The sequence below is a fragment of the Muntiacus reevesi genome, chromosome 1 (genome assembly GCF_963930625.1).
Source record: "Muntiacus reevesi chromosome 1, mMunRee1.1, whole genome shotgun sequence".
Taxonomy (NCBI): Eukaryota; Metazoa; Chordata; class Mammalia; order Artiodactyla; family Cervidae; genus Muntiacus; species Muntiacus reevesi.
In genome coordinates this window covers 189259206-189284147 of record NC_089249.1, presented here as the reverse complement: position 1 = coordinate 189284147, position 24942 = coordinate 189259206, and the positions used below count along the sequence as shown (strand labels likewise).

The 24942-nt window shown below is 39.8% G+C and overlaps 1 protein-coding gene across 1 annotated transcript in view; it reads right to left on the bottom strand.

Annotated features, from left to right (window-relative positions):
* Positions 1–24942, bottom strand: part of LOC136165797 (adhesion G protein-coupled receptor E2-like) — a 46038-nt gene that overhangs the window by 11250 nt on the left and 9846 nt on the right. Inside the window, exons 7-18 of the mRNA XM_065932042.1 lie at positions 23182–23228; positions 23015–23092; positions 22421–22598; positions 17848–17955; positions 17440–17660; positions 17074–17253; positions 11232–11429; positions 10728–10963; positions 2198–2264; positions 1744–1835; positions 585–753; positions 389–499 (exon numbers count right to left, since the gene is read on the bottom strand). Of these exons, the coding sequence (XP_065788114.1) occupies positions 389–499; positions 585–753; positions 1744–1835; positions 2198–2264; positions 10728–10963; positions 11232–11429; positions 17074–17253; positions 17440–17660; positions 17848–17955; positions 22421–22598; positions 23015–23092; positions 23182–23228 (1685 nt within the window). The remainder of the gene's footprint in view (positions 1–388; positions 500–584; positions 754–1743; positions 1836–2197; positions 2265–10727; positions 10964–11231; positions 11430–17073; positions 17254–17439; positions 17661–17847; positions 17956–22420; positions 22599–23014; positions 23093–23181; positions 23229–24942) is intronic.

Genomic DNA, 24942 nt, shown 5'->3' with positions numbered 1-24942 from the left:
GACAAGTGCTCAGGGCTGGTACACTGGGAAGACCCAGAGGAATCAGGTGGAGAGGGAGGTGGGAGGGGTGATCGGGATGCGGAATATATGTAAACCCATGGCTAATTCATGTCAATGTATGACAAAAAGAACTACAATATTGTAAAGTAATTAGCCTCCAACTAATAAAAATAAATGAAAAAAAAAAAAAAAAAAAGAAATGCGATGAGCAGAAGTAAGAGGAAGACATTCTTTCATGACAGAGGAATGTCCTGAGTGAGTTTAGATGTAAAGCAGTGTGAGTCATCGTAAGTTATCACCTGCTTTATACCCAATTGTCCAGTAGGATAGGCATGTACTGCTCAATGAATCAATCAGTGAAGTGCTCTGAGGCAATGCATGATCTTACCTCACTGTGTTTAGAGGGTTCCGACATGGCCCTGCTGGAGAGTGTGTACTCCTCAGACTCAGTTTTCTTTTTCTTGATCCCTTTGAACCATATTTTGTATTGCTGTTGCACCTATAGAGACAAAGCATGCTCTGCATCAGCTCACAGAGACAAATGAGGATGAGAAGAGTCCTGAGCAGGAGTTAGACAGTGGTACCTGCTGGCTGAGGAGGCAGTACACCAGGAAGATGAAGAAACCCTGCAGGCTATTGATGATGGTGAAGAGGTAGGCCATGACTTGTGGAGCTGGTCCCACCTGCAGGATTCCCAGACACCATGTACATCCCAAGATAAAGAGCTGAGCTGTGGCTTTGAATGTTAGCATCCTGAGTAGGAGGACAAAAAAGGTTCACAATGTACCCTGATCAAAACAGTCAAGTCCATCTCTTTTCAACTCAAAGAATGTCTGTGACTAAGTTGTGGCCGTTCTGACCTTTACTGTGAACGATTATCTAAAAGAATTTTTCTTTTTTTTTTTGATTCCAGAATGGCATATTATCTTAGACTGAAGTTGGTAGTGAAGCTTCACAATGTGGCTTTCAGTAATAGGATGAATATTCCCAGTTTCAATCAACTAATATTACTGTGGATGCTCTGTGCACATGGCTTTGTGCTCGTCCTGTGCATTAAAAATAACAAACGCAAGATTTCTGATTTCACAAACCTTACCACCTAGTGGGAAGAGAAATACAAACGGTCAATTATACTTGTGAAATTGAAGGTCCCTCTGCCCTGGTCTCTCCAATGATGCCCCTATCTTTTCCATCTCCATGAATTGACCCAGAGCAAGCTTTGTCAGATAATTCATTCTGTGTAAATGAAAAGAAATCAAAGGATATCCTTGGCTTCTTAGAAGATATGATATGTGGATGAATAACCTGACTTCACCAGGAAGAGCAGGGCAGATGAGGGTCGTGGGATAAACATGAGTAAAGACATGGGCATGAAAGGGTATGCTGGGGCCTGTGTCAGGTATGCAAGATATTTATACATATTCTCAGGACTTTTCTCATAGGGTCATGGTGGTAATCCCTGTTTATCAGAACAAAATCAATTTCCTCAGTATCTAAGATAGTTCCATTCTTGGGTTAAAGATGAATGGAATATTTTTGACTTGACTGTCAGCAACAAAACAGTATTCGAGCTTCCAAGAAGGGTGGCTGAATTCCTCCTCTCAAGTCCCCTTGAAACCCTGTGAAGGGACATCAGGAGCTTGGAACTCTATGTCCTTGCTCCTGGACCATGCTTTTTAATGGTGCGGGGTTGAGAGGTTGCGGTTGGATAGGGTGGCGATGTGTACCTCTGATGTATCTCACCTAGTCTTCCGGAGAGTAGACACATCACTGTTGAGTGAGGAGAGCTTCTTTTTCACAATCCAGAATGTTATCAGGAAGAAAACTAAATTAATCTGCAGAAACATCACAAGTGGTATTAAGTGCATCCACATCTGCTAATTCTTCCTTGTGGCTCATCCAACATCTAAATCAGCAGGTAGGATGGGTTTGTATTTTGTAACAGTCATAGAAAACCAGACCGAACTCCAAGTAACTCAGTTTGCATGGGGATTTACATGTTTAAACACTGAGAGTGTCATGTCTAAGGAAATGCTCCTTCCTGGTTTTAAAGTGGAAATTTCTGCATCCTGGGACCCTCTCACTCCTGAGCTAACACGAATAATCGGTCACCCTGTCCGTAGCCTTCTTCTTGCTTGTGCTTTTAATTTACCCTCAGCCATGGAGGAAAGATTCTCTGATGTCATCCATTACTCACAGAGAAGATGGTGCAGACAGGGCCAAGAAATGTCCATACAAATCCTTTTTCTGTGCTGAGCCAGCATCTAAGAGAGGTGGTTGAGAATCAAGAGTGTATTAGCCTTTGTGGATAAAGAATTGATAGATGAACATATCTCTCATTCCTCAAAGTCTTTCCTGACTCCTTTATTATTAATCATAGTTATTATTGTTTTTTTTTTTTTTTTTGTCAGAATATTTCACATAAGATCACCCTTGGCACATTTCAATACACAACACAATATTAGCTATAGGCACTATGCTCTATAGGAGACTTCCTGAACTTATTATTTTGCATAACTGAAAGCTTATGTATGTCCTTGATATTAGTAAAGGCCATGGGTGTATACTTATTCCCAATTTGTCAGGTTATACACATTAATCATGTGCAGTTTTCCCCATGTAAATCACAATGTAAAAAAGTGGTTTTAAATAAATATAAATTTATTTTAAAAAGCCCTTTTAAGTCTTGGCCCTCATATGCTGGCAGAAAAAAAGGTACATGTTTTAAAGAAAAAATCAATAAAAATTAACTTATGGTTTATGAGAAAAATACAGAGTCTCCCTTTCTCTATCAGGGTCAGTACTTGGCTCTGAAGATCCAGTTATGATTAAGAGAGTGATCTCTTTCTTCAAGGATTTTCTAGCTCTGTAGGTTTGTTGATAGTTAGACAATAGAAACAATTAAAGTGATGAAACTTACGATCAAATATGAGGAGTTTTAGGAACACATAGTTGGATCTATAACCTAGTTAGACCTGTAGGAGTTTGTGATATTGGGAAGGGTTCCCTGAGAGAATTCTGTTGTGTTTATGATGAGAGGTGAAGGATGAGTAGGTGTAGATAGGATGAAAAGTTGGGGACAGACAAGAACAGAAAGAGGGAGAGAGAGTGATTGAGAGAGAGAGAACAACAGCAAGCCTGACACTGCTATGGCTGGGCTCATGTGCGTTATACAATTTATTCCTCATGATAACATAGGTAATCAAATGATTACAGATCAGGCATCTGAGGCACAAGGATACAGAATCAGTAACTGAAGTTCACATTGGTAGAAATGATAGAATTGGTACTTGATCCCAATTAGGAATTGTGTGAGATTTGGGAGGTGTTAGGATCATGTTAGTTGGATCCACCAGGAAGAACCAAAGAGAGAGCTACACAGACAGGGGTTGGTTTACTGCAGACTGTGGTCCACACTGGGCTGCTGTCTGATTTTGAAAATGTGTTTTACCGGGTCAGAGTTACACTCATTTTCTTATATATTTTCTGTGGCTGCTTTTGAACTATAAGGACAGAGCTGAATAACTGCAACTGAGACTGTTTGACCCACAAAACCAAAAAATCTACTATCTTACATTTTATAGGGAAAGTTTTCCGACATTTTTGCTAAACTATCTAGAAAGGCCAGTGATCCAGAAACCATCTGATGCAGGTCGACATCAATTTTTACCAGCATAGGAGTTTGTTGTGAGTTGTTCAGTTGTTAGGTCTTGCCGAACTATTTGTGACTCCATGAACTGCAGCATGCCACGTTTCCCAGTCCTTCACTATCTCCCTGAGTTTACACAAACTCATGTCACCTAGTGGGTGATGCTATCCAACAATTTTGTCCTTGTCACCCACTTCTCCTGCCCTCAATCTTTTCCAGAAACAGTCTTTTCCAAGGAGTCAGCTCTTTGCACTAGTTGGCCAAAGTATTGGAGCTTCAGCTTCAGCATCATCCTATCAGTGAATGTTCAGGGTTGGTTTCCTTTAAGGTTAACTGGTTTGATCTCCTTGCTATCCAAGGCAGTCTCAAGAGACTTCTACAGCACCACAATTCAAAAGCATCAATTTTTGGCATTCGGATTTTTTTATGGTCCAGCATAGGAATTTATTGTGAGTACCAGTGTGCATTTGATCACATCTCTGCCACCAACAGCCTAATTTAAAAATGGCACAGGACTAAAGACACATTTTCTAAAGAAGTCATTGAGATGATCAGCAGGCACATGAAAGATGTTCAATATTGCTAATGTTAGGGAAATGTAAATCAAAACCACAGCGAGACATTCCAGCACACTTGTTAGAATGGCTCTTATCAAACACACATGTAATAATCACTGTCAGTGAGAAAAAGGAACTCTTATACACTGTTGCCAGGAATGTAAACTGATGCAATCACTATGGAAGACAGTATTGAGACCTTCAGAAACATTAAGAATAGAGCTAGTATGTGATCCAGCTATCCCGTGCCTGGGTAATTATAAAGACTACAAAAACACTAACTCAAAATGATGTGCAGACTTTTATGTTCACTGCAGCATTATTTGCAATGGCAAAGATATGGAGGCATACTTAGTGCCTATCAAAGGATAAAGAAGATGTGATACACACACATACACACCAGCCATGCAGTACTACCTAGCCGTAAAAATGAGGAAATCTTGCTATTTGTTACAACATGAATGGATGATGGGTTTGTTATGCTAAGTGAAAGAAGTCAGATGGAGAAAGACAAATACAGTCTGATTTTATTCACATGTGGAATATAACAAACCAAGAAACAAACAAAATAAATGAACTACCTAAATCAAACAAATGCCCTCTCCCCATAGATGAAGATAATAGAGTACTGACAGAGGAGAAAACATGAGCTTGGGGAGATGTGAAATGGGCAAAGTGGTTCGACTGTATGGTGATGGATAGAAACCCAATTATCAGTGGTAAACAGATTGTAGAGTATAAAACATAGAAATATGTCATACACATAAAACATATAGAGTGTTGTAGAACAATATTGACACAATAAAAATAATATATCAATGGAGAAAAGACAATCTTTTCAGTAAGTGGTTCTGGGAAAACTAGACAGCTACTTGTAAAGGAATGATATTAAACACTCCCTAGCATCATCTACAAAAATAAACTCAAAATGTATTAAAGACCTAAATGTAAGGCCAGACATTATAAAACTCTTAGAGGAAAACATAAGTAGAACTCTCTTTCACATAAATTACAGCAAGATCTTTTTATCCCGTTCTTCTCCTAGAGTAATGAACATAAAATTAAAATAAAAAATGGGACCTAATTAAACTTAAAAGCTTTTGCATAGCAAGGGAAATCATAAACCAGACGACAAGACAACCCTCATAATGGGAGAAGATATTTGCAAATGATGCAAATGAAACAACTGACAAAGGACTAATCTCCAAAGTGTACAGAGTTCATGTACACAGTTCTTTCTCTCTTTCTCTCTCTCTCTATATATATGTAAACCAGTAACAAATGGGAGAAAGACCTAAACAGACATTTCTTCAAAAAATACATACATAGTGAAAAAAACACATGAAAAGATGCTCAACATCGCTAATTCTTAGAGAAATGGATATTAAAACCACAATGAGGTACCACCTCACACCAGCCAGAATGGCCATCATCAAAAAGTCTGCAGAAAATAAATGTTGGAGAGGGAGTGGAAAAAAGATAATCCTCCCACACTAATCCTGGGAATGTACATTGGTACAGTCACTATGGAGAACAATATGGACATTCCTTAAAAAACCAAAAATAGAGCTACCATATAATCTAGGAATCCCACTCTGGCATATATCGGGAGAAACACATGGCTTAAAAAGATAATTGCACCCCAGTGTTCTTTGCAGTACTATTTGTAAAAGCCAGAACATGGAAGCAATCTAAATGTCCATCAATAGAGGAATGGATAAAGAAGAAGTGGTACATATATACAATGGAATGCTATTCAGTTATAGAAAAGAGTGAATCAGTGCCATTTGTGACAACATGGATGGATCTAGAGATTGTCATACTGAGTGAAGTAAGGCAGACAGAGAAAGACAGATATCATAATATATTTCATTCCAATCCCAAAGAAGGGAAATGCCAAAGAGTGTTCAAACTACTGTACAATTGTGCTCATTTCACAAGCTAACAATGTTCTGCTCAAAATCCTTCAAGCTAGGCTTCAGCAGTATGTGAACCAAGAACTTCCAGATGTACAAACTGGGTTTCAAAGAAGCAGAGGAACCAGAGATCAAATTGCCAACACCCGCTGGCTCATGGGGAAGCAAGGGAATTCCAGAATAACATCTACTCCTGCTTCATTGACTACACTAAAACTTTTGTCTGTGTACATCACAACATATTGTGGAAAATTCTTAATGAGATGGGAGTACCAGACCACCATACCTGTACCATACTTGTCTCCTGAGACACGTGTATGTAGGTAAGAAGCAACAGTTAGAACTGGACATGGAGCAACTGAATGGTTCAAAATTGGGGAACGCTTACATTAAGGCTGAGAATACATCATGCAAGATACCAGGCTGGATGAATCACAAGCTGGAATCAAGCCTGCAGGGAGAAATATTAACAACCTCAGATATGCAGATGACACCACTCTAATGGCAGAAAGTGAAGAGAAACTAAAGAGTCTCTTGATGAGTGTGAAAGAGGAGAGTGAAAAAGTTGGCTTGAAGCTCAACATTAAAAAATACTAACACCATGGCATCCTGTTCATCACGTGGTGGCAAATAGAAACAGAAACAGATTTTCAGTGACAGATTTTCTTGGGCTCCCAAATTACTGTGGATGGTGACTACAGCCATGAAATTAAAAGACGCTTGCTCCTTGGAAGGAAAGCTGTGGCAAACCTAGACAGCATATTGAAAAACAGAAACAGCATTTTGCTGTCAAAGGTTCATATAGTTAAAGCTATAGTTTTTCCAGTAGTCATGTATGGGTATGGGAGTTGGATCATAGAGAAGGCTGAGTGCCAAACAATTGATACTTTCAAACTGTGATGCAGGAGAAGACTCTTGAGGGCCCCTTGAATTGCAAGGAGATCAACCTAGTTGATCCTAAAGGAAATCAGCCCTGAATATTAACTGGAAGGACTGAGGCTGAAACTCCATTACCTTGACTACCTGATGTGAAAAGCTGACTCATTGGAAAATATCCTGATGCAGGGAAAGATTGAAGGCAAAAGGAGGAGGGAGTGGCAGAGGATGAAATGGTTAGATAGCATCACTGACGCAACTGATAAAAACTTAAACAAACTCTGGGAGATAGAGGAATCTCAGGGGGCAACATAACAACAACAACAACAAAAAATCACCACAGAATACGTGCTGAGCCTCAATTACTAGTGGATAAGTAGCTCAGATTCTCAAGTCCACTGGCAGCTAGTGGGGGCTGGGTACAGAGGTTTGAGTTGCATGACTGGTTCTTAGGGTAAAGACTGGGTTTGAATGCCCTGTGGACAATCAGAGGGGGCTAAAGTAACACAGTAACCCAAACCATGTGAACACCAAAGAAAGCCAAAGGACCAAAGAGAGATAAAAAAAGCCAAAGGACTTTTCCTGCAGGTAGGCTCAAGTGCTCCATGGTGACACTTGGTGAGCTCACAGAACAAATATTGTGCCCTAGTGAAACCAAAGGAGACTAAGCTGCTGCCATTTACGACCCTCCTTCCCTGGAGAGGTAATGGTGTGACAGCCAGAGCTGGAATGCAAGGGGCTGCTGCAATCTTGGCCCCAAGACTGCATTTCCTACCAAACTGTGAGCAGGCTGTCAGTCGATAACCACATCTTCCTTGGATCCTGGACAGTTCACATTGGCCAGGAGTGTCACAGCCTGAGACCAGCTCCCCAGAGGAGACACACAGCACACCTGGCATAGATGTGCAACAGATAAATTGAGCAGCTTGGACTGGGGAGGTGTATAAGAGGCATGGCCCACCTAGGACAGTGCACTCACCAAGCATCTGGTCGCCTGAGTTGCTTGGATCTGGGAAGGGCACAAAATGCACAGCACACCTGGGTCAGAGCCTTATGGAGACCACCATCATCCTGATACCAAAACCAGACAAAACCACAAAAAAGAAAACTACAGACCAATATCATTGATGAACATAAATGTAAAAATACTCAACAAAATTCTAACAAACAGAATCCAACAGCATATTAAAGAGATCATAGATCATGATCAAGTGGATTTTATTCCAGGGATGCAAGATATTCTCAAATCAAACAATGTGATACACCATCTTAACAAATTGAAAGATAAAAATGGTATGATTATCTCAATAGATGCAGATAATGCCTTTGACAAAATTCAACAACAATTTATGATAAAAACTCGAGAAAGTAGGTGTAGAAGGAATATACCTCAACATAACAAAAACTATATATGACAAATTCACAGCAAACATTGTTGTCAATGCAAAAAATTGAAAGCATTTCCTCTAAATCAGGAACAAGGCAAGGGTGCTCACTCTTACCACTGCTATTCAACATAGTTTTGGAAGTACTAACCACAGCAATCAGAGAAGAAAAAGAAATAAAAGGAATCCAGATTGGAAAAGAAGTAAAACTCACTGTTTGCAGATGACATGATACTCTATATAGAAAACCGTAAAGATGTCACAAGAAAATTATTAGAGTTAATCAATGAATATAGAGAAGCTGCAGGATATAAAATTAATACACAGAAATCCCTTGCATTCCTATACACAAACAGTGAAAAATCAGAAAGAGAAATCAAGGAAACAATCCTATACACTATTGCAATGTTAAGAACAAAATACTTAGGAAAAAAGTTACCTAAAGAAACAAAAGACCTGTATATAGAAAATTATAAAACACTTATGAAAGAAATCAAAGATGACACAAATAGATGGAGAAATATACCATGTTCATGGATTGGAAGAATCAATATAATGAAAATGAGTATACTACCCAAAGCAATCTATAGATTCAGTGCAATCCCTATGAAACTCCAATACTATTTTTCACAGAACTAGAACAAATAATTTTACAATTTGCAATGAAACAAAAAAAGCCTCAAATAGCCAAAGGAATCTTGAGAAAGAAGAATGGAACTGGAGGAAACAATCTTCCTGACTTCAGACTATATGACAAAGCTACAGTCATCAAGACAGTATGGTACTGGAACATAGAAATATAGATCACTGGAACAAAATCTGGAGATAAATCCATGCACATATAGACACCTTATCTTTGACAAAGTAAGCAGATATATACAATGGAGAAAAGATAGTTTCTTCAGCAAGTGGTGCTGGGAAAACTGGTCAGTCACCTGTAAAAAAAATGAAACTAGAACACAAAAATAAACTACAAATGGATTAATGACCTAAATGTTAAGTTCAGAAACTATAAAACTCTTAGAGGAAATCATAGGCATAACAGTCTCTGACATAAATCACAGCAAGATCCTCTAAGACCCACCTCCCAGCATAATGGAGAAAAGCAGAAATAAACCAATGGCATCTAATTAAGCTTAAAAGTTTGTGTCCCATGAAGGAAGCTATAAGCAAGGTAAAAGGACAGCTTTCAGAATGGGAGAAAATGATAGCAAATAAAACAACTTACAAAGAATTAATCTCCAAAATATATAAGCAGTTCATGCAGCTCAGTACCAGAAAAATGAACAACTCAATCAAAAAGTAGGCCAAAGAACTAAACAGACATTTCTCCATAGAAGACATACAGATAGCTAACAAACACATGAAGATGCTCAACATCTCATTATTAGAGAAATGCAAATCAAACCATATTGAAGTATCATTTCACCCTGGTCAGAATGGGCATTATCAAAAAATCTGCAAAAATAAATGTTGGAGAGTGTGTAGAGAAAAGTGAACACTTTTACACTGTTGGTGGGAATGCAAACTGGTACAACCATTAAGGAGAACAGTGTGGAGATTCCTTTAAAACTGGGAATAGACCTGTCATATGACCCAGCAATCCCACTGTTGGGTATACTCCCCAAGGAAAGCAGAATTGAAAGAGACTCATATACCCCAATGTTCACTGCAGCATTATTTACAATTGCCCGGACATGGAAGCAACTTAGATGTCCACCAGCAGATGAATAGATAAGGAAGGTGTGGTACATATACAGAGTGGAATATCACTCAGCTGTAAAAAGAAACTCATTTGAGTCAATTCTAGTGAGGTGGATGAAACTGGAGCCTATTATACAGAGTGAAGTAAGTCAGAAAGAGAAAGACAAATACTGTGTATTAATGCCTAAATATGAAATTTAGAAAGATGGTAATGAAGATCTTATATGCAGGGCAGGAAAAGAGACACAGGTGTAAAGAATAGATTTTTTTGGACTCTGCAGGAGAAGGGGACAGTGGGATAACTTGAAAGAATAACATTGAAATGTGTATATTACTACATGTAAAATAGATGACCAGTGCAAGTTCGATGCAAACAGCAAGGCACACAAAGTCGATGCTCTGGTACAACCCAGAGGGATAGGGTGGGGAGGGATGAAGCAGGGGTGTTGAGGATGGGGGTACACATGTACACCTGAGGCTGATTCAGGTTGATGTATGGCAAAGCCACCACAATATTGTAAAGTAATTATACTTAAATTAAAATGAATAAATTAAGAAAGATAAAATGAAAGTGCTATGTTGGTTCTATGACAGCCATAGTCATGCATGAGAAGTTAGGATGGCGGGAATTTGCTTTCACCGTTTGGGTGTTCCATAAAGATGAGGCCTGGATGCAGAAGAAATGGCCACAATCACAGCCGGGACTCCGTAGCCCACTGGGAACGTGAGCTTCTTCATGAACCTGTTGACACTGGAGTAGTTGACTACTGTCAGGTTGCGGGCAGTGAGGAAGAGCTGCAGACCCTCCAGCAGCATCCAGGTGAAGGAGGCCAGGTAGAGATAGTGTAAGGCACCTGCGATGATGGCGCACAGCACCTGGGGGAGGAAGAAGGTGTCACCAGGATGGTTTGTCAGGATGGAGCATGGCCCCAGGGCTTTTATGACTTGCCACTGGGGATAACTCTGATGTAAATGAATGAATTATCAATTGAATGTTTGCTTTCTAGTTGTGTCAGTCCATGTGAATTGGCTACTTATCCCTCTAACATTACCTGGAATCCCATTATATTAAGGATTCCAATGCAGTATGGCCCCATGAACTCAGCATCCCTGGGGCAGGGGTATTCTGGGACAGTATATGTACCTTGCTCTCAGTTCTATCGATGGCTGTCAGGAAGAGCAGGTGGGCCAGGAAGAGGCAGAGTGAGAGTTGCAAGTGGAGCGAAGTGCTGGTGTTCTGGATGGCTTTGCACAGCAGGAAGGTGAGGGCCGCCAGGAGGAGGCACAGCAGAGAAAGGCTCAGTCCCACATAAGTGATCACAGTCAGTGCAGGATCCTCCTCCTGGGACCCAGAAGAGAGAAGATCAGTCATGCTTTCCTGCTGTGGGGTACTGACCCTTCCGCCAATTTTATTTTTAGACATACAGAAATCAGGAATGGAGGTGCTGAGTAGATTATGTTATGGATATGTTTATGGATATGTTATGTTTATGTTATGTTTATGGATAACTTTCTCTCAGTTCAGAAATTTAGAAATTTATGGGATCTGAATGATAAAATCTGTGCATGGAAGGACTGAGGAATAAGAGAGTCCTAATGAAGACCATTAGGAGTTACCCCAACTCCGAGGCCAGTGGCAGCAACTGAGAGGAGCAACCCCACATCCAAGGAGCAGTGGTTGCATGGGCACAGGAGGGCCGAGAGGAGCTACTGCACATTAAAGGTCAGGAGGGGCGGCCGTGAGGAGATACCCCTCGTCCAAGGTAAGAGAAACCCAAATAAGACAGCAGGTGTTGTGAGAGGGCATCAGAGGGAAGACACACTGAAACCATAATCACAGAAAACTAGCCAATCTGATCACACGGGCCACAGCCTTGTCTAACTCAGTGAAACTAAGCCTTGCCGTATGGGGCCACCCAAGACGGGCGGGTCATGGTGAAGAGGTCTGACAGAACGTAGTCCACTGGAGAAGGGAATGCAAACCACTTCAGTATTCTTGCCTTGAGAACCCCATGAACAGTATGAGAAGGCAAAAAGATAGGACACTGAAAGATGAACTCACCAGACCGGTAGGTGCCCAATATGCTACTGGAGACCAGTGGAGAAATAACTCCAGAAAGAATGAAGGGATGAAGACAAAGCAAAAACAATACCCAGTTGTGGATGTGACTGGTGATAGAAGCAAGGTCCGATGCTGTAAAGAGCAATACTACATAGGAACCTGGAATGTTAGGTCCAAGAATCAAGGCAAATTGGAAGTGGTCAAACAGGAGATGGCAAGAGTGAACGTCGACATTCTAGGAATCACTGAACTAAGATGTACTGGAACAGGTGAATTTAATGCAGATGACCATTATATCTACTACTGTGGGCAGGAATCCCTTAGAAGAAATGGAGTAGCCATCATGGTCAACAAAAGAGTCCAAAATGCAGCACTTGGAGGTAATCTCAAAAATGACAGAATGATCTCTGTTCGTTTCCAAGGCAAACCATTCAATATCACGGTAATCCAAGTTTATGCCCCAACCAGTAACACTGAAGAAGCTGAAGATGAACGGTTCTATGAAGACCTACAAGACCTTTTAGAACTAACACTCAAAAAAGATGTCCTTTTCATTATAGAGGACTGGAATGTAAAACTAGGAAGTCAGGAAACACCTGGAGTAACAGGCAAATTTGGTCTTGGGGTACAGAATGAAGCAGGGCAAAGGCTAACAGAGTTTTCCCAAGAGAACACACTGGTCATAGCAAACACCCTTTTCCAACAACACAAGAGAAGACTCTACACATGGACATCACCAGATGGTCAACACTGAAATCAGATTGATTATATTCTTTGCAGCCAAATATAGAGAAGTTCTATACAGTCAGCAAAAACAAGATTGGGAGCTGCCTGTGGCTCAGATCATGAACTCCTTATTGCAAAATTCAGACTTAAATTGGAGAAAGTAGGGAAAACCACTAGACCATTCAGGTATGGCCTATATTCAAATCTGTTATGATTATACATAGATGAGGAGAGAGTAGAAACAGTGTCAGATTTTATTTTTTTGGGCTCCAAAATCACTGCAGATGGTGACTGCAGCCATGAAATTAAAAGACTCTTACTCCTTGGAAGGAAAGTTATGACCAACCTAGATAGCATATTTAAAAGCAGAGACATTACTTTGCCAACAAAGGTCCGTCTGGTCAAGGCTATGATTTTTCCAGTGGTCGTGTATGGATGTGAGAGTTGGACTGTGAAGAAAGCTGAGCACGGAAAAATTTATGCTTTTGAACTGTGGTGTTGGAGAAGACTCTTGAGAGTCCCTTGGACTGCAAGGAGATCCAACCAGTCCATTCTAAAGGAGATCAGTCCTGGGTATTCATTGGAAGGACTGATGCTGAAGCTGAAATTCCAATACTTTGGCCACCTCATGCGAAGAGTTGACTCACTGGAAAAGACCCTGATCCTGGGAGGGATTGGGGGCCGAAGGAGAAAGGGACGACAGAGGATGAGATGGCTGGATGGCATCACTGACTCAATGGACATGAGTTTGAGTAAACACTGGGAGTTGGTGATGGACAGGGAGTCCTGGCATGCTGCGATTCATGGGGTCGCAGAGTCGGACACGACTGAGCGATTCAAGTGAAATGAACTGAACTGAACTGATGATTATACAGTGGAAGTGAGAAATAGATTTAAGGGACTAGATCTGATAGACAGAGTGCTTGATGAACTATGGACAGAGGTTTGTGACATTGTACAGGAAACAGGGATTAAGACCATCCCCATGGACAAGAAATGCAAAAAAGCAAAATGGCTGTCTGAAGAGGTCTTACAAAGAGTTGTGAAAAGAAGAGAAGTGAGAAGCAAAGGAGATTTGAATGCAGAGTTCCAAAGAATAGCATGGAGAGATTAAAAAACAAAACAAAACAAAACAAAACAAACAAACAAAAAAAACCCAAAACCTTCCTCAGTGATTAATGCAAAGAAATAAAGGAAAACAACAGAATGGGAAAGACTAGAGATCTCTTCAAGAAAATTACAGACCCCAAGGCAACATTTCATGCAAAGATGGGCGCAATAAAGGACGGAAGTGATATGGACCTAAGAGAAGCAGAAGATCTTAAGAAGAGGTGGCAAGAATACACAGAAGAACTGTACAAAAAAGATCTTCACGACCCAGATAATCATGATGATATAATCACTCACCTGAGCCAAACATCCTGGAATATGAAGTCAAGTGGGCCATAGAAACATCACTAGGAAAAATGCTAGTGAAGGTTATGGAATTCCAGTGGAGCTATTTCAAATCCTGAAAGATGATGCTGTGAAAGTATTGCACTTAATATGCCAGCAAATTTGGAAAACTCAGCAGTGGCCACAGGACTGGAAAAGATCAGTTTTCATTCCAGCCCCAAAGAAAGGCAATCCCAAAGAATGCTCAAACTACCGCACAATTGCACTCATCTCACACGCTAGTGTGAGATTCTCCAAGCCAGGCTTCAGCTGTTCAAGCTGATTTTAGATGTTCAAGCTGGTTTTAAAAAAGGCAGAGGAACCAGAGATCAAATTGCCAACATCCACTGGATCATTGAAAAAGCAAGAGAGTTCCAGAAAAACATCTATTTCTGCTTTATTGACTATGCCAAAACCTTTGTGTGGATCACAATAAAGTGTGGAAAATTTTTAAAAGATGGGAATTCCAGACTATCTGACCTGTCTCTTGAGAAACCTGTATGCACATCAGGAAGCAACAGTTTAGAACTGGACATGGAACAACAGACTGGTTCCAAATAGGAAAAGGAGTACATTAAGGCTGTATACTGTCACCCTGCTTATTTACTTATATGAGGAGTACATCAAGAGAAATGTTGGGCTGGAGTACATCAAGAGAAAGAAGCAGAAGCTGGATTCAAGATTGTTGGGAGAAATATCAATAACCTCAGATATGCAGATATCACCACCCTTATGGCAGAAAGTGAAGAGGAACTAAAAAGCCTCTTGATGAAAGTGAAGGAGGAGAGTGAAAAAGTTGGCTTAAAGCTCAATATTCAGAAAACTAAGATCATGGCACCTGATCCCATCACTTCATGGCAAATAGATGGGGAGAGAGTGGAAACAGTGTCAGACTTTATTTTTCTGGGCTTCAAAATCACTGCAGATGGTGATTGCAGCCGTAAAATTAAAAGACACTTACTGCTTGGAAGGAAAGTTATGACCAACCTAAATAGCATATTTAAAAGCAGAGACATTACTTTTCCAACAAAGGTCTGTCTAGTCAAGGCTATGGTTTTTCCAGTAGTCATGTATGGATGTGAGAGTTGGATTATAAAGAAAGCTGGAGTGCCGAAGAACTGATGCTTTTGAACTTTGGTGTTGGAGAAGACTCTTGAGAGTCCCTTGGACTGCAAGAAGATCCAACCAGTCCATCCTAAAGGAGATCAGTCCTTCGTGTTCATTGGAAGGGTTGATGTTGACGCTGAAACTCCAATACTTTGATCACCTCATGTGAAGAGTTGACTCATTGGAAAAGACCCCAATGCTGGGAAGGTTTGGGGGCAGGAGGAGAAGTGGATGACAGAGAATGAGATGGCTGGATGGCATCACCGACTCGTTGGACATGGGTTTGGGTGGACTCTGAGAGTTAGTGATGGACAGAGAGGCCTGGTGTGTTGCAGTTCATGCGGTCTGAAGGAGTCGGACATGACTGAGCAACTGAACTGATCTGAACTGATGAATACCAAGCCCTGATTCTCACAAGGGTTTATTTCCCTCTAGACTTTTGAGCATGACTAAGCTTCCCAGTTACCACAATAGGTCCACAGAGGTGAGAAGCTACATTTTGAGCACCATCGTCCATCCACATAATGTAATGATGTATGACAAAGTCTCTACCCATTGTCATGATGTCCAGGTATCAACTCCCAACTCTGAATTCTGCACAGTTTATCCCTGTACTATTTCTTCATGATGGCCACCAATCCTTACAGATTTAGAACTAAATTCTTGGGTAAAAGAGAAACATTACTATACTTGGATGTTGGCTGTAGCTTAAAATTGATAATGTCTGCCTCTTTTTTGGTGTGCATGTGTTCTCAGTCACTCAGGTGTGTCTGACTCTTTGTGACCTCAAGGACTGTAGCCCGTGAAGCACCTCTGTCCATGGAATTTTCCAGGCAAAAATAGAGAACTGGGTTCCCATTTTCTTCTCCAGGGGATCTCCCCAACCCAGGCATTGAACCTTAGTCTCCTGCCTCTTCTGAATTGGCAAGTGGATTCTTTACTACCGAGCCACCTGGGAAGCTCACCTCTTTTTGGAAATCATCCTAAATACCTGAGGACGAGGAAAAAATATCTGCCAATTTCCTTTTAGTATAAGTCTGGGTGAAGCGAGAGAGGGAATAAGAAAGAGGGAGGTGCACAAAGGATGAAGAAAATGAGTGTTAAAACCTGCAAATTAGGTGCTTCTTGATAAAAAGCAATTGAGTATGATAGTACCAAATTTATTTTTGCAGCATGTTTCTACATATGATTTTGTTTAGGAATGAAATGTTTAAAAATAAATAACCAGCCCTCCAGATGATTCTGACACACTTTAACTTTTGAGACTATTTGGATTATTGCATAAAACTAATTTTTGTGCTGTATTAAAGTTCCCAAGAGAGGTCCACATGGGAAGAAATGCAGGTAGCCCCTAAGAGCTAAACATGGACACCTGCTGACAGATGGGAAGTCAAGGAGACCTCAGTCCTACTATCACAAGGAACTGAATTGTGGCAAAAATTAGAAGGTTAGAGGAGGACAGCAAACCACAGATCAAAATGCAGTCTAGGCTGACAGAATGATTCAGCCTTGGAAGAACCTGAGCAGACATCTCCACTACACCATGCCAGATCACTGACCTGCGATAACTGGGAGATAGTACTTTTTTCAGGTTTTACATGTGTGAGAATTTGTTCCACATCAAGATATTGAATGTAGCCCCTCTGAGGGGTGTCACCTGCACATCGTAGTAGGCCATGAGGACGGCAAAGCTGCTGAAGTGGGTGCATTGGCAGGTGGTGCTGTCATCTCCGCTGTCCATCGTCCTGCAACCTCTGGTTGCCCAGTGGCCACTTCCATTCTGGCCTTGCTCCCAGAAGACACAGTGCACCTTCCCCTTTGTTTCAGGGGTCCTTGACTGTAGAAACAGGAAGTAGGTTTGAGCTGGTGGTTCTGTTGCTTAGAAATGCTGACCCAAATCTAGTTTATGATGGACTTTCCTTGGGATATGATGCATCCGTGACAGACATCCCTGAAGCACAAAGGCTGTGCCCAGGACTCAGGTCTCTCCCACACCCACAGCTTCATCCCCCCCAGGACTCACATATTTGAAGACAAATTTGACTGGAGAACTGAGGTTTTGTGTGTTACTGTTGCTGATAAAAACGGATATGACATCTGACAGCAGGATAGGGGGAGTTTCCTGCAGCAATTCCTTGTGTGTCTCATGTGGAACTGCCTGTTCCTCAGCATCCACTATCAGGGGAACTTTATCCAGCAACTTTTCAATCCCAGGCATGGAGACAAGGCCCACCACCATGGGACCTGCAGGACAAGGGCAAGGTTTATATCTTGGGGTATCCAACATGACTCCTCCTTTAATGAACTATGTCCCTGTGGCCTCACCATTACCCATAGTTTCCTTTAAAGTATACATTTCTGTTTATTGCACCTTTGAATATCACATCTCACTTTGAATCCATAGGGACCTGTACCCTGCCATAACCATTACCTGAGTCATTAGATTCATGCACTGTATCCCAGATCAGTATCATCTTTATGTTATTCTGAATCAAGGTGACATTCTTATCTTCTTTATCCAGTGCCTTCAGTGACATTTCTAAGAGTTGTGAGGGTTACAGAAGAGTTAGATTAGTAATTGTGCCTATGATGGTGCACATACTACCATTATTTGCATACATAGAAATAAATATTTTAATATATTATGTGCTGTGTGCTGCCCTTATTTGGTCAATGGTGTCCAAATCTTTGCAACCCGAGGGACGGTAGCCTGCCAAGCTCCTCTGTCCATGGGGATTCTCCAGGCAGAATACTGGAGTGGATACCATGCCCTCCTCTAGGAGATCTTCCTAACCCCGGGATCAAGCCCAGGTATCCTGCACTGGAAACTTTGGGTTAATATTGGATCCTTTACTGTTGATCCTCCAGGGAAACTCAGTAATACTAGTATCAGTAGTGTATCCCTTCTCCAAAGGATCTTCCCAATGCAGGAATCAAATTTGGGTCTCCTGTTTTGCCAGAAGATTCTTTACCAGCTGAGCTAGCAGGGAAGCCCCTTAATATATCATATAAATATGTAGACACTTTATATATTACATAATGTATATTATATGGGCTTTTGTGGAAGATCAGGAAACAATGATATATTTTTATCATTGATTTACATGCTATCTAAATATGATGTCAAAATATCTAAATCATATGACATATCATGATTTATATGTGTGATCATTTATGTGATTTATGTGATTGCACAATCACATAAATGATTATATATCATTTTATTAATGATATATAAATAATATTTACAATAATGTTTATTATAAATAATGATATTATTACTATTATAAACAATATCATTTGGTACACATAATAGTGGTATATACATATATCATTTACACTTACAAAGGATTGTAAGAAAATATATGAGCAATTATTCAACAACATGAAATGCAACCTAAATAAAATGGAGAAATTCCTAGAGACACAAAATACAAAAAATTGACTTAAGAAAATGGAAAATCATAGCAAAGCAATAACAGATAAGTATATTGAATCAGTATCCAAAACTTTCCAAAATGAAAAGATCAGAACAGATGGCTTCTACAGTCAATGTTCCCAGGCATTCTGGAAGAATTAACACTAAACCTTTGTAAACTTTTCTATAGAATAGAAGAGAAATAGCTCTACCTAAATAGTTCTATGAGACCACCATTATCCCAAGAACAAAACAAGATAATGCATCACAGCAATCCCAATAAACCAATGTCAATTTGAACATAGATACACAAATAGTCAACAAAATACAAGGAAAAATGTTATCCAAGGAAACTGAAGACTTGTATATTGATCACTGTAAAAGACTGTTGAAAGAAATTAGAAACTCTAAATAAATCATAAGACATCCTGTGTTCATGGATCAGAACCATCCTATTAAGATCTCAGTAGTCCCCAAAATGATCTATGGATTCAATGCAATCTGTATCAAAATTCCGACATCATTAAATTAATTTTCAGCAGAAATGGAAAGTTCATCCTAAAATCCATAATGGATTGCAAGCAACCTGGATAAACAAAGCAATCTTAAAGGTGAAAAACTAATTTGGAGGCATTACAATTTCTGATTTCAAAACTTACTGCCAACTTACAGTATTCAAAATGGTGGGAAATTGCTATATGAATACAGAGCAGTAGAACAGAACTGAGGACCCAGGAATAAATCCATACATCTATGGTCAGTTGATTTTCACAAAGGGGTGTCAAGACCATCAGTGGGCAAAGAAAAATCTCTTCAAAAATGATGCTGAGACATCCGGCTTTCCACAAGCAAATGAAGGAATTCAGTGACCTACTTCACACAACAAATTTTAATAAAGAAATGGGTCAAAGACCCATTGAGGTCAAAATGGGTCAAAGATCTACGTTTAAAAGTTAAAACTAAGTGTCAATAGATTATATGGACTTCATCAAAGTGGAAATATCTATTCATTAAAGTGAAAAGACCACAGAAAAGTGAAGGGAGAATATATTTGCAAAGACATATCTCATAGGATCTGAATTAAGATCTATGAAGATCTCTTATAGCTTAACAACCAAATGTAAAAAATTGAAATTGCAAAGAAAAAAAACACTCAAGTATATGTTTCTCCAATAAAATATAGACAAATTCAACAATGACATGAACAGATGTTCAACATCTTAGTCACTAGGGGAATGCAGATAAAAGCATGATGAGATATCACTGGGCATACACTAGAATGGCTACAAGAAAAAGAAAGCAAAATGGAAGTAACGTGTCGCTGAGGATGAGGAAATTGGAACCCTCACACATTGTTGTTGATAATGTAAAACGAAGAAATAGCCACTTTGGAAAACTAGTTTGGTGGTTCCTTAAAAAACTGAAAATAGAACTACCACATCACCAAGCAATTCTATACTCTATTATGTGCCCCCAAAATTTATTCAACAGTTATTCAAACCAAAACTTATGCTACAGGGACTTCCCTAGTGGTACAGTGCTTCCAAGACTCCGTGCTTTCAATGCAAGAGACAGTTTTGGTCTCTGGTCAAGGAGTTAAGATCCTACTTCCCATATGCTGTGAGGTGTGGGCAAAAAAGAAACACCACATTCATAGAAGCATTGTTCACAAGAGTGAAAATGTGGCAGCCAGCCAAATGTCCATCAATGAATGAATGGATAAACAAAAGGAGGTACATCTATGTACAATACATTATTTTTTTTCCATTTATTTTTATTAGTTGGAGGCTAATTACTTTACAATAATATACAGTATACTAACACATATATATGGAATTTACAATACATTATTATTCAGCCATAAAAGAATGAAATACTGATACATGCTACAACATGGATGAACCTTGGAAACATTATGATAGGTGAAAGAAACTAGACATTCAGGTCATATACCTTTAATTCTATTTATACAAAATTTCCAGCAGGGCAAATTCATAGAGACAGAAAACACAATCAGTGGTTGCCAGGGACCAGGAGAACAGAGGACTGAGGAGTGTTTGTTCAGTGGCTACAGTTTTTACTTTTGGAGAGGTGAAGTTATTTTATAAATAGAGGTGATGATCACAACCTTATGATGTACTAAATGCTACTAGATTTTACACTTTGATTAAAATTGTGAACTTTAGTGTTGGTCAGTGGAGGAATGGGATAAAAAGATGTGGTGATTAAGTAGGATAGAATATTAATCTACCACAGCAAAGAATGAAATTCTGTCATTTGCAACATTGTAAATGGACCTAGAGAGTATTATGCTTAGTGAAATAAGCCAGATAGAGAAAGACAAATACTGTCTATCATTTCTATGTGAAATATAAAAATAATATAAACCAAGGTATGCAAAACAGAGACAGATTAACTGATATTGAAAAGAGGAGTTACCAAAAGGGAGATGGTAGGGTGGAAGGGCAAGTTAGGGTTATGGGATTAATAAGTGCAAACTGCTATGTTTAAAATAGATAAGCAACAGGGATATATTGTTTAGGATAATGAATATAGCCATTGTCCTGTAAGAACTTGTAATGAAGTGTATTGTGTAAAAATACAAATTACTATGCTATACTCCTGAAACTGCTATAAATAAAAATAAATTTTTTTAAATAAATAAATAATTGTGCTAAGCAAAACAAATACTCAATTGAAACAGATCATATCTACATGACAAATAACATGAGGAAATTATGTTATTCCAAATTAAAGATTTTCCCTTTTGTAACCATTTCTATTTTGTCTTAAACTTTTCATTATCATGATTTTTATGCTCATAATTTATTTACAATGAAAGTGTATATTATATATAATTTTATTCATTTATGTTTTTCTTATTGAGGTATAATTGACAGGTATAGTGACTCTATACTTGAATATATCACAAAACGATCACCACAAAAGATAGCTAAAATTTGTCATCATACAGAGTTCCAAATTTTTCTGTGGTAAGTCCTTTTAAGATGTACTTTCAAAGCAATTTAAAATACACAGTACAGTTCTATTAACTATAGTTACCATGTTGTACATTCCCATAACTTATTTTTAACTGGAAGCTTGTACCTTTTGACTTCTTTGCACCATTTCCTGTACTGCTATCCTGGTCTCTGGCAATCACCAATCTGTTCTCTATGTTGATGACTTTGGTGTTTGTATTGTTTTTTGAAAGTGTTAATGGTCAGTCATGTCTGACTCTGCAACCCATGGACTGTAGACTGCGAGGTTCCTCTGTCCATGGGATTCTCCAGACAACAGTACTGGAGTGGGTTGCCATTCCCTTCTCCATGGGATCTTCCTGACTCAGCGATTGAGCCCAGGCTGACTAACTCTACCATCTGAACCATTAGAGAAGCCTGGGTATTTGTCTTCCTCTGTCTTATTGTTTTGCTTAACACAATAATTTATTTATTTTTTAAAATTTGTTTTTATTTATGAGATCAACATGAAATACAACTCTGATCCCTGGGCTCTAGTGAGATTGGAAAGGGAATGAACCAGGAATGAGCAGAGCAGGAGCCTGGAGGCTGTTCCAGGTAATTACCTGTGCCTGAAGGTGAACTGAAGTGCAGTGACTCATTGTCCAGGGACCTGCTCAGTCCTCTCAAGACAGTTTCCAGGCCAGTGAGCAGGTTAGAGGCCACAAGGCGCTGCTCTGAGCTGGGCAGGGTTTCCAGGTCCCGGGGGGCCTCCAGCATTTCATCTACCCCCTGTATGAGGTTCTGCAGAGATAAGGACACAGAGCCAGTAGATCACACACCTGAGAGGTTGTATGAAGATATTACCCACTCACTCACAGAGAATAGGGCTTGGAAACTGTTTGAGTGATAAAGGCAGGGCCAGGTGGGATTCTTTGGGTCGTCTTTGCCCCTGGAATCCAGCCATTCAGAGGTCAATCTTGTACATGAATGCCAAGGACGACATAAACCCAATATTCAGGAGCTGCAAGATTAAAAGTTTTTAGAAGGTGCACGTGGGAGTGTAACAGTGACTACACATGTCTACACTTCCCACCCACCCTGGGAGAGGCAGGGCCTCAGAGCAGTGCACCATTACGTTGAGGTATCTCTGCCCAGATCAGATTTTCCCACAGCACCTGTAGGAAGCTTCCACCTGCCTCCCTGGGTCCTACCCTTACCTGGATAGTGTCCTGGACAGGGACTGACTTCACGTTTTCACTAAGATTCTGGACTCTGTTGAAGAAGCAGGAGAGCGTCTGGGAGGAGAAATATGAGCAGGTTAGAACTTGGGGGAAATAGGTGGAATATATGGAAGGTTTTCACGTGTTGTCTGCTGGTCACTCACCGAGCTGTTGATACTTGAGGGTGCGGTCCAGGTGTGGATGGAGATTTCTGCAGGGAACAGTACAATAGATCATTAGGGGTGAGAGCATATGTGTGTGTGTATGTGTGTGTGTGTGTGTGTGTGTGTGTGTGTGTGTGTGTTGTGAGTGGGATCTGGGGTCAGGTCAGGTCAGGTACCATCCCAGACATTAATCCCTGAATATTGGTTACTCAGAGTAACAGTTTAAGAAGAACCATGAACATAAGAACAAATCAAAAACAAGGAACAGAATGCTTGATACTGTATATTCCAATTAGGGAACCAAAGACTTTATGGCTTCAGAGGACTCATGACATCATGATGAGTCAGGGCAGCTGTCTAGTCCCTCCAGATGAGGGTCCTCATCTCTGGATCTAAGGGTTTCTCTTCTGAGGCCCCAGACCCAGGTGGAGGGTCTGCAGTAAGACAGAACAAGATGTAGGAGGGATGCATAACTGAGAGACTCAAGTTCAACCTCTAACTGGACACTGAGACATCTTCCTGTCTTCTTAGATGGTGGCAGTCAATGGAGACCTGTCTTAAAGGTTGATGAGATGAGATGGAATTGAGTGCAGGATAGTGGAAATGGGGTGTGAAGAAGGGAGGATATGAGGGTTTGGAATTCCTCAACCTGACAAGTGTGCTCCTAGGAAGGAGCTGGGACTAGCAGCCAGATCTCTTCTCCATGTTCAGCTGTTTATAAATCTTCATGAGATACACATATAAATGCATAAAGGAAACTCTAGAAATACCTCTAGAGTGTCAGAAAGACTGAACATCAGTCAAAGACTTTTTTGATGATAAGATTTACTTTTATAAAAAATATTAAGTAACACGTGGATACTTGGAAAACAAGATAATTTAAAACATGAAAAAAAAAAGAAGAAAGAAAATCACTCCTATGGCCATTACACAGATCCCTTGAAACTTCTTTGAATTTTTTTTCTCATCATATTGAACATATTAGGAATATTTTTCTTCAGTAGCAATAAATGTCCATCAAAAACTTTTATCAGTAGACAAGGACTATTTCTTGTAAAAATCGTATAATTCTCCCCTACTTTTTAGTATTGTGGTAAAATTCATAAAACATAAAATTTACCATCTTAAAAATGTTTTAAGCAATGTAATTTCCCTTATGATCTTACATTGTTGAAAATAAACTCTAAGTTTTAGATCTGCATCTTGGTTCTATGATCCTACTAAATGTGTGACTTTGGATATATAACTTAAGCTCTTTGGGCCCAAATATGATTATTGAAAAATAGATTCTGCCCTGAAAAAGTAAAACTCCTAGAATAAAATATGATGCTTGGGCAAACTGGGAGAAGGTGGGGAAAAAAAAATTCTAAGTGTGCTAGCATCCTGGGTCTGCTGTGAGGATTGATGTGGGAAATCACAATGGTCAGTGAGGAGTTCCTGGTGAGCTTGAGATAGTGAGAGAGTCTGAGCTTCCTCCTGGGAGTTTCTTTCCTTCTGTTGGTTCATTTATTTCCCCCATTTCTTTTTTCCATAAAAATAACAATAGTTTAACAGTATGAATGACGATAATAACTCTCATGTGTTGACAATTTTCTCCGCACTAAGGTCCGTCTAGTCAAGGCTATGGTTTTTCTAGTAGTCATGTATGAATGTGAGAGTTGTACTATAAAGAAAGTTGAGTGCAGAAGAATTGATGCTTTTGAATTGTGGTGTTGGAGAAGACTTGAGGGTCCCTTGGACTGCAAGGAGATCCAACCAGTC